This window comes from Vanessa atalanta, chromosome 11, assembly GCF_905147765.1.
Source record: "Vanessa atalanta chromosome 11, ilVanAtal1.2, whole genome shotgun sequence".
NCBI lineage: Eukaryota > Metazoa > Arthropoda > Insecta > Lepidoptera > Nymphalidae > Vanessa > Vanessa atalanta.
Window position 1 is genome coordinate 683,915 of NC_061881.1, and position 16,432 is coordinate 700,346.

General features: G+C 32.0%; 1 protein-coding gene across 1 annotated transcript in view; it reads right to left on the bottom strand.

Moving 5' to 3' along the window:
* Window positions 1-16,432, bottom strand: part of LOC125067223 (scavenger receptor class B member 1-like) — a 62,617-nt gene that overhangs the window by 30,461 nt on the left and 15,724 nt on the right. Inside the window, exons 2-5 of the mRNA XM_047675686.1 lie at window positions 15,688-15,788; window positions 13,410-13,501; window positions 1,538-1,701; window positions 757-904 (exon numbers count right to left, since the gene is read on the bottom strand). Coding sequence (XP_047531642.1) covers window positions 757-904; window positions 1,538-1,701; window positions 13,410-13,501; window positions 15,688-15,781 — 498 coding nt within the window. The 5' untranslated portion in view covers window positions 15,782-15,788. The remainder of the gene's footprint in view (window positions 1-756; window positions 905-1,537; window positions 1,702-13,409; window positions 13,502-15,687; window positions 15,789-16,432) is intronic.

Below are 16,432 nucleotides of genomic sequence, written 5' to 3' on the forward strand. Positions count from 1 at the left end.
ACTAAGTTAATATTCATAGAGTAGTTAGTACTTTTATAAAAAAATACACGTTTACGATATAATTTTATATGAATAGAATATTTGCTGTTTTTAATAAGAAATATAGTTGTTCAGATATATTAAAAGAATTATTATTAATTCTGAGTTTTTTTATCACAATCATTGTATGGTAATTGATATTTATATTAAGCTTTAAATCTTGTAATATATATGTTTGGTTAAATCCGTTCTTGCTACCAATCAAGACTTGGTATCTACAATATTTGGCAATTAAATAACTAACACATTGTTTCAAGTAATGAAAAACATACATTTAGAAGGGTTTTCCTAATAGTTTAGCAGTTTGATTTCACGTTATAATTAGTTCGTATGAATATATGTTTGATAACATAAAAGTCTGCGGAACCCTAGGTTCTCTACAAAACTTGAGTCCAGAATTTCTAAGTAGCAACCATAAGTTAGGAAATTATGTTAACACATTCGTGGCGCAAGCTGTTGTTTCTGCGTTTGATCTTTTTCTCCCGTTGTCGCGGGAGGAGGTAAGGAGTATACCTTTAGAAATAACTGAGTACTCCTGCTATATCTATCTCCTCTATGGGTGAAAAGGGCATCATTATCATGTACTCATAACATTAACAAAAAAAAGATCAATATTTCTTCTACGTAGATATTCTACAACAAAGACGATAACGCAACTGTGACAATATGAAGCACTTGTTACTAAAGACAAATAATATAGAAGAAACTCTTACTCACAATAAGCGCAATATTCGGCACCATGATCTTCACGTCCTTGTAATGCGCCACTGACTGCTCCGGAAGGAACTCCAGCCTGGTCTTCGGATTCATGGTCATCACGCCGAGTTCCTTATTCACCGTTATATTTTCATTTGTTCTCAATTCCCTGCAATTAAATAATTATTAATATTGAACTGATCGACATGAGAAATTTGTTTTTAGTATTGAAATAAGATGAATTGAAGATCACTTGATATTGACTTCGATTAGAAATTCTTACTAATTACATCTGTAACGTCACAAGTAGTATTATTCGTTTACACAGTGCACACTTTCTTGAAGCTCTCACATTCCATCATATAAATATCTAATACTCATTGATTACTTCCCGGTACTTATGGTATTATATCAATTACCAGCTACCCCGTTTCGTCACGGGTAGAAAGAGGGCTAAAACATTTATAACGTCATACACATCTATTGCTATACGAGGTTCGAGCTAGTGAAACGTCGACTCCGGATTTATTTTTTAACACCTTTAATAGTTATCGTAACATTTCAGCCGATTTACAGGAAACCTTAATGATTTATACATCAAAATCTACCTCATTCCGTCCGTCCATTGGTGCAAATCATATGAAAATCCGATCTGTGATTTTTAAGTTAAAATGGTTCAGACAGACAGACAACAGAGACTTGGTTTTGTAATGTGTCTTTTGATATTCCACCAATTGTTCCCATCTGAGCTGAATTCATTGTCTTTAAAGCCTTCGTCTTAGTAATAAGTATTCATACTTACTGAAATTTAAAAGGTCCAATCTCATCGATCTCGAACTGCGTGGCATCGCCGTTGAGAAATTCCTCGGTGTTCGTATAGTTGAAGATGTAGACGTCAGAAAAAACTTCATACGTCGGATTCTGCCACATCCGATATATAAATTTTCCTTCTTGTATGTCCAGATACTGTTGACAAAGAAGAAATTATTATAATCTGTGAGTATTATCGTAAAAACTATAATTGTAATAACAATGATAATAACTACAAGATAAAATGCACAAAAAGTGTCGAGGAATTTTATATGACTTTTTATCATGGTTTGCATTTGAATTAAATAAGAATTATGTTATTATAGAAACGACTATAATTACATTTAATAGGTATTTGCTTCCTGCAGTCGGACTGATAATAATTTTGACTTCGTTCTGAAATGCTGCTAGCATATTTGACAGCATTCAGTCATGATTTGTACAGAAACTGTTTTCGATTTTTATCTGTATATAATTAAGACCTCAATGTTAATAATTCCTATTATAAATTTAAAAAAAAAAAAAAAAATCTAAAGTTTTTAATTCATGTTGCAATGTTCCCATGATAATCTTCTCATGAAGTTAATTTATATTTTAAATATTGCAAAGTGTATCTAGACACGCGGTAGCGTGTCAGCCAAGTTCTAGTAACAGAACTGGCGTGCAGCACCGTGTGTAATATTACACGAACCATTTGGAGCCACTTTTGACCTCCTCATAACTCAAAAACTATTTGACGTAAATGTGTCAAATTTGGCTCATATATTGAGACTCGCGAGATACATATGTGTTCTAAATTTCATAAACGCATCTCAAATGGTTATTTAGATATTAACGTCTAAAAATCGACATTTTTATCACTGACTGACCTATAGATCAAAACTATAACCTACTTCCAGGTGACCTAGAAAGTTGAAATTTGGTGTGCAGGTAGATAATTAGGCCAATATAAAGGAAAAAATCTGAAACTTGTAATTTTGTATCATTTTATTATAATTTTTCATTTTATTGGGTCTATAGGAACACTTATATACTTAGTTCCTGTAATAACTGTAATAAAAAAAATTATGTAAGAACCAGCGATCAAAACTTATGACAGCCGGTCCTAATGTGGATTTTAAGGTCTTCACGTGAATATATAACAAGTTGAATACCACCCTTAAGTTTTTTAAATCCAAATATTTCCGTTTTATTACTTATTAGTATAGCCGACTTTGGTATTTATTACGTTATTAACTAGCATTTAGCGCACATCAATGGTGCAAAATCTATATATATACTTTAAAAAATAATAATAGGCATTTCGGTACACGGCGCGCGACGTGACGCCGAAGCAGCGGGTTAGAAGCGTTGTGATTAAACCTTAACGCGGACGTGTCTGAGCGAGTAGCAACCGCGCTCATAAGAATTATTTCAATGCCTTCCGATGGAAGCTGCCTAGTCTATTCGACTGTATATTTTTTGTTTGAGTATACTAGTATACAACAATAAAATAGGGTTCGTGAGACTGTAGTAGAGTATGTATATCGTAACAGGAATGATTTAAGTTTGTACTCTAGCGCTACAAACGGGGATCCTTATTGCTTGGAAGAACAGTATCGAGCGAGCATGCTGATGTCAGCAAAGGACTGGTGGATGGGTCCAATGGAAAAATAGAGAAAGTACATTGAGGACGTCGACAACAGCAATAGCGCACGTAAAATAACAATTCAATTTAAACATAATTTAATTTGCGAACTAGAAGCCAAACCAAGTTACAGATATTAAGTAATGTAAATATATGTTCAAAGGAAACAATTCTTTATTTGCTTAGCATATTCTACTACTATATACAAATCACAAGGCCTTCGCCTTGACGGTGCTCTTTTCGACATAGGCTCCTCTATATTAAGTAAAGAGCAGGCTTACGTTGGCCTCTCTAGAGTTAAAACCTTAGATGGAGTACATCTTATCAATTTAGGTCCAAGTTAAATCAAGACACAAGAGAGCTCTATTGTAGAGTACAACCGTCTGCGCACATTATACCACCCCTACTTGGGCAAATTAAGTATAAACAGAAAACGCGTAAAAAATATCCGGACACTGAATGGGCAATTCACTCGAACATTTAAGAGGTACCTACAAGAAAAATAAGAACGTATCAAAAAAAAGACAATTATACCCCGTAAACATAAGAAAATAGAATAGCTTAACAAAAACCATTTGGTATTAATTTTGTTATTAATAAGTACCTACTAATAATTTATATACAAAAAGTAGTGATATCCCATCAAAAACATAAATGTAAAAATGAGAGCCAAGTTAAATATTATGATATATACCTTGGCTGTTGTCTTCAACGACAAAAGAAGTGAGATCTAAATTTGTGCCAAGTTAAATAGTCCTTTCTGAAATTTATTTATAACTACATAAAATATCATTTCTTCTTATAACTTGGGGTAATATATTGTTGCCTAAGGTCTGACTTGGCTAGTTCTCATATACGAATAATATTATAGCCTTCGTAAGTTCTAAGCCTGTTACAAATGAATTATAAACACAAATTAAGCATGCAAATATTCAATGGTACTTGTCTGGATATGAACTCGCAATATCTGGTTAAGATTCATGTTTTCTAGTGACTGGACCATCGCAGCTCTTAATGTACGTTAATACTAACTAAGCAATACTGAGCTGTCCTCCATTCTTCTTAGATGTTCTGAGTTATAATTTGTTATTCTAAACACAAACTACAATTTGTGTTTATAAACATATAAGAACTAGCCAAGTCGGACCTTAGGCAACAATATATTACCCCAAGTTATAAGAAGAAATGATATTTTATGTAGTTATAAATAAATTTCAGAAAGGACTATTTAACTTGGCACAAATTTAGATCTCACTTCTTTTGTCGTTGAAGACAACAGCCAAGGTATATATCATAATATTTAACTTGGCTCTCATTTTTACATTTATGTTTTTGATGGGATTAAGTATACGATGTCTGCCTACATATTTATGCAAGTTCAAGTTCACCTGCGTTTGCTTACTTTTATCAGCTTTTCTAGCACTACACAGCTATTACAGGCACATGGGACACGACGTTAGACTATCATCATAGTCGGCGCATTGTCCGTGTTAGGAATATATAATATTTATTATACAATGATCTATGAGCGAAGGAATAAGGAGTCCAGTTGGATTGTGTAAGAACAAACTCAAAACAGCGATAAGCGACACCGATGAGTATATAATATCTATATCAAAATAGACTTTATTCAATTGGGAGTTTAAAAGCAATTATGCAACACCATTTCAAAGACTTAAACTCAAAGTTACCACCGGTCCATTCATCCATTTAACGCGTTACCGCGTTCATTATTTCTAAAGTGACATACGAAGTGAATTTCCTAACGAAATAGTACTACTGCGAGTAAAAAAACCGCAGATACGTTCAATTTATTATATTTTTATATAAGTATTATAATACTAATTTGCATGTTTTTAAGCAGAGATTTAAGTATTATTATTAAATTGTTACAAGTGTTGCGAGCGAGCAAGCGTGTCGAGCGTTGCAACATGTATCCGTTTTAGCAACGCGGAATTACATTTAGAAATAGTCGTGCCTCTCGCAAATCTTGTCTTTTTAGTCATCATTCATTAATGTGTGAATCTTGAATTTAAGCGCTTGATTGGATGTTTTAATTAAAATAAAATAGATAAATAGATGGATAGGCAAATCTTCTACCTGATGAAAAGGCTCTATGAAATACTAATTATACTTAAAATCAATGCGCTGTTAATCTTGAAAACCAAGATATTATGTTCGTTGTGCCAGTCGCACTGGCTCACTGACTCTTCAAACCGGAACACTATACGAAGCATTGCTGTTTAGGTTGAAGAGTTAATGGGTAGTACCTACCAAGACTACAACAATAACAGCCTGTTAATTTCCCACTGCTGGGCTAAGGTCTCATATCCTTTTGAGGAGAAGATTTAGAGCATATTCCAACACGCCGGTCCAATGCAGGTTGATGGATACACATGTGGCAAAATTTCGTTGAAATTATATACATGCAGGTTTCCTCACGATGTTTTCTTCACAGCTGAGCACGAGATGAATTATAAGCACAAATTAAGCACATAAAATGCTCGCGTTCTAACCACTGGGCCATCTCAGCTCTACTCAAGGCTAACTTGCACGATATTTATGACTAAGTAAATCAACTCTAAATTAATAAAATATATAGGAACAATTTGTTATAAAAACCGAAAGATTCTTTAAATACAAGATAAATAAAATTACGAGTATATAGCAATTTCGATTCCATAATTCTTACTCGTATGTCAATACAGCTCCAACTCGGTTGCGTTAATCATGACATTGTCCTGTCAACTAACTCGTAACTTAATTTTGACATTGCATTTTAACCTTTTCTTAACCAACGGCAAATTAGAGGTCGGAATAATTACATAAGCCATTAAGAATTATTAAAACCATTTGAAGGTATGATTGCCGTGTTAGGTGAGTCTTTAGCCCGAGGATGAGTATATGACCTTATTTTGTTAGAGAAAAATATAACAGATGTATATGGTAACAGAATGATTCGCGCAGTTTCACCCTCACTAAATGCCCGAATTCCCCCTCGAAGATGATAAAAAGCCTTCCTCAATTATTGGACTAGAAATATATTATATATTTTTTGACTTGTAGTTCTCTATCCAAGCAGGCATTCAGGCAATTTAGTGTCGCCATGTATATCATATCCGTCGTGGAAATCAACGAATCAATTTGCTTACTTTTTATCATTTATAAATTGACTTTTATTGATAAGTAAGTCTTACGTATAATTTTTTTTTTACGTTTATTGTCAATTATTTTATAGACTAAGCACGACAATTTAAGTGAAATGTTATTATACAAACGAATATGTCTATACTAGGTGGTGGTGACGAATTACCATCCGATGGTCCATTTGCTCATCGACCTATACTATAAAATAATGAGTTTTGTAAAGCATGTACAATTGGTATACTCTATTTACTCAAGTTGAAGTTAGGTACCACCCACTCATCAGATATTCTACCGTCAAACAGCAGTACTCATTATATATGCATATTGTTCCGGTTTGAAGGGTGTAACTACAGGCACAAAGGACATTACATCTTAGTTCCCAAGGTTTGTGGTGCATTGGCGATGTAAGGAATGGTTAATATTTCTTACACTGTTATTGTCTACGGGCGCTGGTGACCATTTACCACCAGGTAGTCCATTTACTCCGGACGGACGTCCGGACGTCTATGCCATAAAGAATAAGTATATCATTACACGGCTAACCAACGGCAAAGTTAAATTTAAAATCTTAAAAATAAACAGACGACGTATTATGGCTTTAATTCGTTTACTAATTTAAAACATACATTAACATATGTATATACATTGTTCATATTTAACTTTAGAGCAATTCGGTGAGAATTCATTTCGTATATTATTCGTGAAACGTTGTAAACTGACTTAGAGTAACACACTATTTTGATACGCGTATTTATTATATTTTATAACAATTAGAGTCAATATCGCATATCTATCTTTGTCGTTATAGAATAGCTGTTTTTAATAATTGCAATATAAAAACTTATTTCTCACATCCTTTGTGAGAACCAGAATATCATTATTAAAAAAAAAAAGTATAAATATTTGAAAGAATCAAGATAAAATATGATATTTATTTAGTATAAATAGAATTGGTGGATCATAAAAAAATATATATAACTGATTTAAAAAATACACGTAATGCTGGTCCAGTCATTTAGTGACAGAGCTTTGTGCGAGCCCGTTTGGTTAGGTTCATCATCAAATATTCTATCACCAAACAGCGGTAGTTATTGTAGTGTTCCGCTTTGAATGGTGAGTGAGCCAATGAAACTACAAGAACCATGTTATGCCCCTTATCGGATTTAATGGTAAAAAGTAGTATAGCGTTAATGTCAATTATCGTTAGCCGTCCGTATACCTATTTTATAGAACAAAAAATACAGTATGACTAAAACAGTGATTTAGGTAACATCGTTATATTGTCATTAGATTTTTTAGTTCCTTGTACTTTAGTTTATTTTAAGAACATGATGACAAAATCTCTATTTTACTAACAGAATAAACGTCATATCTTGTCGATGTGGTTGTGTACGTTTATATACATAATAAACATCGATAGATATCGATGTGTGTAAACTTTGCAATTATTATGAATTAATACATTTAAAATATTAATATGTAAAAATATTTTCTTTTATTTTTAACATAAATAACATTAAAATGCTTAATCTCATCTCTTATTATTTATTAAGTTCACTGGCTACCCGTCTTCATACGGATATAATAAGGGAATACCGTAATATATATAACTCTCTTGGTGTACCCGATGCACACCAGTACAGCTCCAAGACAATTATCGTCATATACCCTATTTACATAAAACCTTAATAAATTACACACTTAAACTGTTTTATGAATCGCTTCGTCTATTCCAACAGTATGAAAATTTGTTGGGATGTGGAACTTTAAATGATAATATGCAGTGGTGACAAAAAAACTCAATAACTTTTAACCAACCAAATGGTTTAGACTTGGGATAAATGACTTAGCCTATACCAGACTAGACCAAAGAAGCCCGTTTAATAGGTTAAAACATCACAGACGACGTCCGCGAAGACATTTCCGCGGCTTCAAGCGTGCTAATGAATACTGTTGTAATTGTGCACACACGAATGTGTATTTTAGACGTTACACGAGTAGCATGTGGTTTTGCAATGTTTAATATTGAATAAAAATATAACAAGGAATACGTCTGACATAAGTAAATATTGATATTAGTTTTTGGAGAATGATACATAAATTATTTTCCGCATATTACTCATCTACATATGACGTCTTAAACTTTACATTTGGAACGTTAGATATCGTTTCTTTAGTTATTTGTACAATTTTAAATTTCGAAATTCCATCCCCGATCTTTGCTACCCCAGGGACTTATTTTACGAGTGGGCTACAAACCTTTTTTTCGCAACTCCTGTGGACCGGCAAAAAGGCCTAATGGAAGATGGTCCTATAGTATCTACACTATATGTAAAATAGGTCCCTGGGGTAGCCTAGGTCGGGGATGGAATTTCGAAATTTAAAATTGTACAAATAACTAAAGAAACGATATCTAACGGATAGTACATTATGAATTAAAGCCAACAAAAACATTTATCCAGACTATAGTCTATTTCAACCACAAGAGGACAAAAGTCAAATAAACAACATTTGACATCGAATTGTCATTGGTCGAGAGCTGAAGCTGAGCTTTTAGCAAGTAGCGTGGTATACGTAAATCTAATGTTTGTTTATCTTTATACCTTCTTCGACTGGAATAGCTATCTCCATCCAAAATGATACCTCTAAATTCTAATTTGCTCTTTTATTCAATTGTATTATTTAGTATTACGGTAGCCTAAGGGCTACCGTTCTTCCGTTCCGTTCCGTCTACTCAGAAGTTACATGACGACAATGGCGGATAGATCATTATGTTACTAATGACCCGCTATACATTATTAGTAATAATAGTTATCGCTTTTGTAAATATTTCAATGCTGGGAAAAGAAATCTTGAGAAGATACCTTTGCTCCTTTTTCAACTCGATACTCCAATGCGAGTTGGTTGATATTGTGGCAGAATTCCATCAGATACAAACAGGTTTTCTCACAATGTTTTCATTCAGCGATGTGTCCGAGATGAACAATTTGTATGGACACTCACGAATGCCCTCCACGTTAAATAATTGTAGTGCATTACATTCATTTTTTATTGTTAATTTTTTTTTTATGTTCTTTTGTGTAAATGTTTTGCACGGTCCCAAATAAAGGTGTTCTTTCTTTCTTTCTTTCTTTCTTTCTTTCTTTCTTTCTTTCTTTCTTTCTTTCTTTCTTTCTTTCTTTCTTTCTTTCTTTCTTTCTTTCTTTCTTTCTTTATTTCTTTCATTAACAATTATAATCTAAGATGTAATATATTTTGTCGTCATTCATCCATTCTCGCCACTGAGCTACCGCGGCTCTACATTACAATCTTTTTTTTTTAATTCGACGTTTAATATATATTTATAAGGATTAAGTTATGAGTCCAAAAGTAAAATAAATGTTACAAAAGCCATTACATCAGTGCAATTGCCAATTAAATTATTCCACCACCAACTATCAGTTCTGTGTTCCGTAATGGTGAGTGAACCAACGTCCTGTGTTCACTGGCCGTCAAATCGACTAGGATATGGAAACCTAAATTCCATGGTTGGAAACGTACCAGTAATGTATTTCATGTCTAATTTTCTAGTACCAGTTCGTTTGTGTCCCACTTTTGGGCAAAGGTCCTCTTTTGAAGAATCTTTGGATCTTCATCATGCTGCTCAAATGATGGTCGGAAGATACAATTGGCAGATTCTCACACACTTCGTTCAGATTATCTCACAATGTTTTTACAAAATGAACGATAAAGAAAAATTAAACACATTAATTTTGTGGTGCTAGCGTCGGATTTGAGCTCAGAACCATCGGTTAAGATTCATGTAACCTCTGGCTCATTAAGCCTCATTACTTTTTGAGCCTCATTGATTATTATTATCGTGGTTATAAAAAAAAGTAACAGTCAGTAACTGTCACACTAAGTTGCTAAGATAAGATTGAGGAGATTTAAAAAAAATTATACATTAAAATAAAAAACTATAATATTTTATTTAATAAAAACAATATCAATTAATAATAATTATTTAACAGACCTATTTCATTTCTAGTAACAGTTTGTCTATATTAGATTAAAATGGATAGGTGTACGACACACGCTAGGTCACGGTCGATTATAACGGGGGACCGTTAGCAAAAAAAAAAAAAACATTTTCAGAATAAAAATGAACTGACTATTATATTATTATTTTTTTGAAGTTATTTTTATGTAAACTTGTTTAATCAAATTCAAATAAACTTTATTCAAGTAATGCACTTTTCGTCATGATACGGTGATACAATACAAGTGTCAACAATAAAACGAATTGAAGTCGTCATCTTGTACCGTATACCAATAAATAGTTACACCGTTTTTATATTTACTTAACCTTTAAATTTCATAATAGCATTCATTTGGATACAAAAAGGCTATAATTATAAAATACGTAACCCTATGCCATGTCAAGATACAGGTAAAAAAATTAATTGATTTATAATTGCAGGCGACTTGCAATTTATGGACTTGAAACAAAAAAAATTGAGCAATAAAAAAAACGTAATTTAGTTCGCGCCTGTCTGTACTTTGGGACTTATCGTTAAAGTGTCCACTAAAACAGTGTTGAGAGAATATTCAACTTAAGTACGTACTTATTATGTAAAGCAAATTTATTTGTTTGCCTACCTAATGTTATCGACTAGATTGATAATGTATAATTTTAGTTTTAAATAACTCCTTGGTCTTTCTTCTTAAGAAAATCCCATTTTCCTGGGTATATGCCAACAAAAATGAGTAGCACGTAAGACTTAGAAATTTAAATATCAAGCTCCTATGACTGATAAAAAACAATAATAAATAAGGCATATTATTCAACACAAGATTATATAGATGATAATTTTTTATGTACTTTTGCACAGATTTAAAGCTATTTAATATATAATTGTATTCAAATAGCGTAATGTATCTCAAATGTTGGAAAGAAGTAGCTCTTGAGTTTCTAGCCGCTTCTATTCGGTAGAATATACATTCCGAAGGTTTACTTTTAATATATTTCTATAAAATGACTATTCAAAAATGCTCGTAGTTTACTTGCAAAAAGTATTGTTTATTTATATGACCTAAAGTCATTTCTATTGTCATAAATATTTTATCAACGAAAAAATATTATAATAAATATGAAAAATCAAACAAGATTTTTGTCCGTCCGTCTGTTCGTTGTAAAATGATATAGTTTCTTAAATTTAGACTAAAACAAAGTGCTATCAAATGGCAACATTTTTTTGGCTAATGATTTGTAAACGGTCATAAAATTAGTAAGTATTCCGGTTTTAATTACGTTGTCTATCGAGGAATACTTGATACTGGTGACTGTTGACGTCTGTTAGGAAGTGAAACCGGAAGTTTATACTATATCTATCGGGTGTAGTTTAAAAAAATAGATAATCCAACGAAAACGTAAAGTTATCGAAATTAGCAGTCGAAAGGTGGCCGAACCTAATAGTCGTATAAACGATGGCCATTAACAATCGTTTCTTAATAATTCAAATTAGATTCTTAGAACGACCGCATATCGATTTACGTAACGTCAGGTAAATCGTGTACCGATCACGTGAAAACGTAGTCTCCCGACTAGTCTATAGACTATAGACTATAATAATAGACTATAGTCCCCTATTGGCGTACTTTGAAATAAGTCCGTCCGCTCGGACTAGGCCGAAATAATGTATCTTAATATTTTACACATATCATGAATGAGGTGTCCTCGTTAAGCCGAAAATGATAAAGCTACGAGTATTAAATTAATTTTTTTTTTAATGTGGTCGTAGAGTTCAAAACGGTACTAAAAAAATCTTTCAATGTTTTTATATTATTATTATCCTGCTAAAACTTTGAAAAAAAAAGTCAAGACGAAAATGTTATACTATTCAGTCGAAAAAATTATACAGACATTTTTTCTATACCTTGACACCCGCGTCTCTGACGAATGACAGCTAAGACTTTTTATTTAAAGACGTCACAAATATCGAACACACACGTCTAATTTAGATCGAAATAACGTCGATAATTTTCAAACAAGTTTATAAAAAGCTTTAAATAATAAATTAATGATACTTCGTGCGTCACTACCATCCGCGGCACTGATTGTGTCTGCACAAATATATTAAAAAAATAAATAATCAAAATAAATTCGATTTCAAATCTGACTAATTATACCAGTTCGAAAAGTTCTCGTTCGTGAAATAAATTGTGTTTATATTATTTTTCTGATACTCCACAACAAGGAATACTGTTAAGACAAAACTGCACGTCAAATTATGAAGGCATTGGTATTATCTGGTATTTGTATATCCAAATACAGACCAACTAAATATTACTGTTTGGCGGAAGAACTCATCAGTTCTCCTACTAATTCCATCAGACGTTTCCTTGGACTCCTACCAGCGGTAATTTAAATATTAGAACTCTTTCGGTCCTGGAATTTATATCTGATTCATGATTTTTGTTTATAGATAAACAGTGTATGTTATCTGGACACGAAATCTATGGTCAATTCTACTAATTTATATCGGTTACAAAAATATTCTTGATTTTCTCTGATTCAACTTTAACCGAGCCGCAACTGGATCGTTGTATTAGTAGATTCATTACGATTTGATTGCGATAGAGGTAATTTGTTTGTAGAACTGTCCATTTTCCTATTCGAATTCCTTCTAAAATGGGCAGGTTTTCTCACGATCAAAGCAAGAGATGATTTATACTTAGACTTAGCTCAGATTGAGGTCAATGTATTTTATACAGCGAGTCTTTTAGATTTAATTAGATATATTAGGTCTAAACGCAGGTTATTAAATAGACCATGAAGGTTAGATTTGTAACGATTTCTCAGTACTATTAAACGGCGATAGTATTTATCCAGTAAATTATTATTTAGTACTATTTATTATTAAGCTAAAGCTTAAGCAATTAGAGTCCCCGCGTAAGTCTTAATGTTCTAAATATGACAGACTACTGGAAGATTTTTATACACAAGCTGGGATAGTTCACTAAATATAGTGGAATTATTCGTCTTAAATAATTCCATAGAAAACCCTCACGATGATCGCTAAAATATAAGTAAATTAATGACGAAACTTACCCAATTCGTAAACACTTCAATGGGATTAATTGCCGCCAAAACCACGGAGAATATAACTAGTAGAGATCCATACACCACTCGGATGACAGATTCTGAAAAAAAAAAAAACATGAAGGAATACATATTGAAGAAATCACATATTATTTTAAAACGAATAATTTTATCATGTGCGTATAACATTCATCTCTTATTTATAGTATATGAATAAGTCAGACAGGACGTGTTATTCTATAAAGTCACATAGAACACCACGAAGCACGTGGTGACCAACAGATCAGTGTGGTGGAATTAACTTCTATCTATTACTATTTCTTGATATTATTGTGTATACTTTTACGATTAGTTACTTTAATATGTATATAAGTATATAATAAGTATTTACTATAACTAAGACCGGAATTTGTTTAGTGAGTTAGTTATTCATTAAAAGTTTAAGTTTTTATGCACAGAATATGCAAATATTAATTAATTCATATTCAATTAAATGTATCTCATTAATTATTAGCTTTTTTTTAATAATGTTTCTGTAGAAAAAAAAATCATTTGAAATACAAGTATTGTAAACAGGATAATAAATTAATTTGAATATGGTAATATTTAAGGGTTGTGTTTTATTCTAATAATATTTGTAACTAGTCGGTCGGTTATTCAAAAATTTTTTTAGGAATTTTGAAACTTATGACATGTTTTGTTTCAATTTCATTGTAAACTACAAGTCACTATTTGGCGCCAAAATGATGAAACCTCTTTATTCTCTTTTAGTGCCGTAGTAACGCTCTCTAACAAGCCAGTAACTTTTTTGCGCTGTCTAAATTTTTTAATTCGACAAATCGTAACAATTAAGTGAATTGCAATCAAGATTTATCTTTAATTTTCTGCACATCTACAGCTGAAGATCTCCAAATTGAGACCATGACTGATTTTTTATATGAAGCCATTATCACATAATCACTGGGACAAAAATCGGCTCACGCTATTAATATACAAGATTGCTGATTAATTAGTCGTTTCAACTCCAGAAACATTTCAGACACATGTCGAAATTATTATTTATAAATTTTAGCATTTATAAATATTATACATACATTTTTTATTATAATATTTTATAACATGACTGATTGTATAAGGATATAATTAAATACTTATTTAATAAATATTTAAATGGAATTTATTTAAGACTAAACATACATTTGTAATTATGTTTGTATATACAAAAACATAAATAGCGTTTAAAGCTATCAATACTTACTGATATACTAATAATTTAAAATCTACATCTTTCTGAAAAGAGTGCTGTTAAATAAAACAAGATTTTTTATATCGAACTGAATAATTACCTCGAGCTATTTGTACTCATTAATTCAACGGGATAAAATCGAAACACGTAGAAGATTTACATTATAACGGTAATTAAAAATTAAATCTATAAAATTTTATTTCCGTATTAACGTCCGTAACCGTACAAACTAGATTGGTCAGGTCTCCTAAATATTCCTTTCGTGATCTCTAACAGTGTTAGTTTGTTCATTAACTTAAGTATTTTATTTTTAGTATATCATTTAGTACAGAATTTACCCTTTCAGCCCATCTCTCTTTTTCGGCATTGACCTTTTGCTTTAAAGCATATCTACAATCAAACTTCCAAGCGGATTACTTTCCTAATAATCTCACTGTCATCCATTTGCATTACATTCAAATAGAACATGAGCCGAGATGGCCCAGTGGTTAGAACGCGTGCATTTTAACCGATGATTTCGGGTTCAAACCCAGGCAGGCACCACTGAATTTTCATGTGCTTAATTTGTGTTTATAATTCATCTCGTGCTCGACCGTGAAGGAAAACATCGTGAGGAAACCTGCATGTGTCTAATTTGAAATTCTGCCACATATGTATTCCACCAACCCGCATTGGAGCAGCGTGGTGGAATAAGCTCCATACCTTCTCCTCAAAGGGACAGGAGGCTTTAGCCCAGCCGTGGGAAATTTACAGGTTGTTTATATTATGTATGTTAATAATATTTTAGCTTATTGTTTAAGCATTTATTTATTTACACAATGATTGCTATTATTTTTGTCTGCAATATCGGTGTCCTTAAAAAACCTGTTCTTATTCTTAAGGTATCTGCAAGCCAATGTATATGTCCGGTGGTGACTTAACAGCAAATGTTCCTTTTCTCAGACGAAAATATACAATTATTTTTTTAGCATTAGCAGCCCGTAAATGTCCCACTGCTGGGATTAAGGGTACAATTATGTTACATAATAAATAAGTACTTACGTCGTTTTTTAACAGTAAAACTCTGTAACTTCCTAATAGATATCTTTCCTTTGCTCGGCACATGCTGGATAGCTTTCTTCGCGCCCACCACCATTTTTCAACTGTAACAAATTAATTTAAATTAAAACATTTAATAAGTGAATGCGGACTATTAATATTAAATAATAATACACTGACTTTATTTTAATACTTCAATTACGTTTTTTCAATTAATTTTTTATCTATGCATCTAGAAGATGATATATAGATGATAGATTTATGATATGCAGAAGTGTTACACTTGCTTATTGATAGTCAAAAATCTACCACCAGTTCGGAAATTAACACCTCGAACCTGAGAAGAACCGGGCAAAATCTATTTACTTTTTAAAATGTTAAATTTATGTGATGATTAGTTCTTGGTGTAATTTTTATAAACAATTACATAGACGTATTACGTATTTTTTTATTTAAATATAAAAATGATACAGATTTATTCGTTTTTGTTCTTATTTATAAGAAAATATACACAAAATCTAATTTACCCAATAATGTGGTTGTATGTATGTAATCATAAAACAGTAGAACTCTCCGATAATTAATTACGAATATAAACATAATACCCTAATAAGGATAACGTCATTCAAATTTTGTATCGTGTTGGTAATCAAGTTACGATACATACGAGCGTCATTCAGTTTTTTGCGTTTTACTGTGCAAATATTGTCTTGCTCAAGGCGTCCGAATAATAATGGTAAAAAAAATC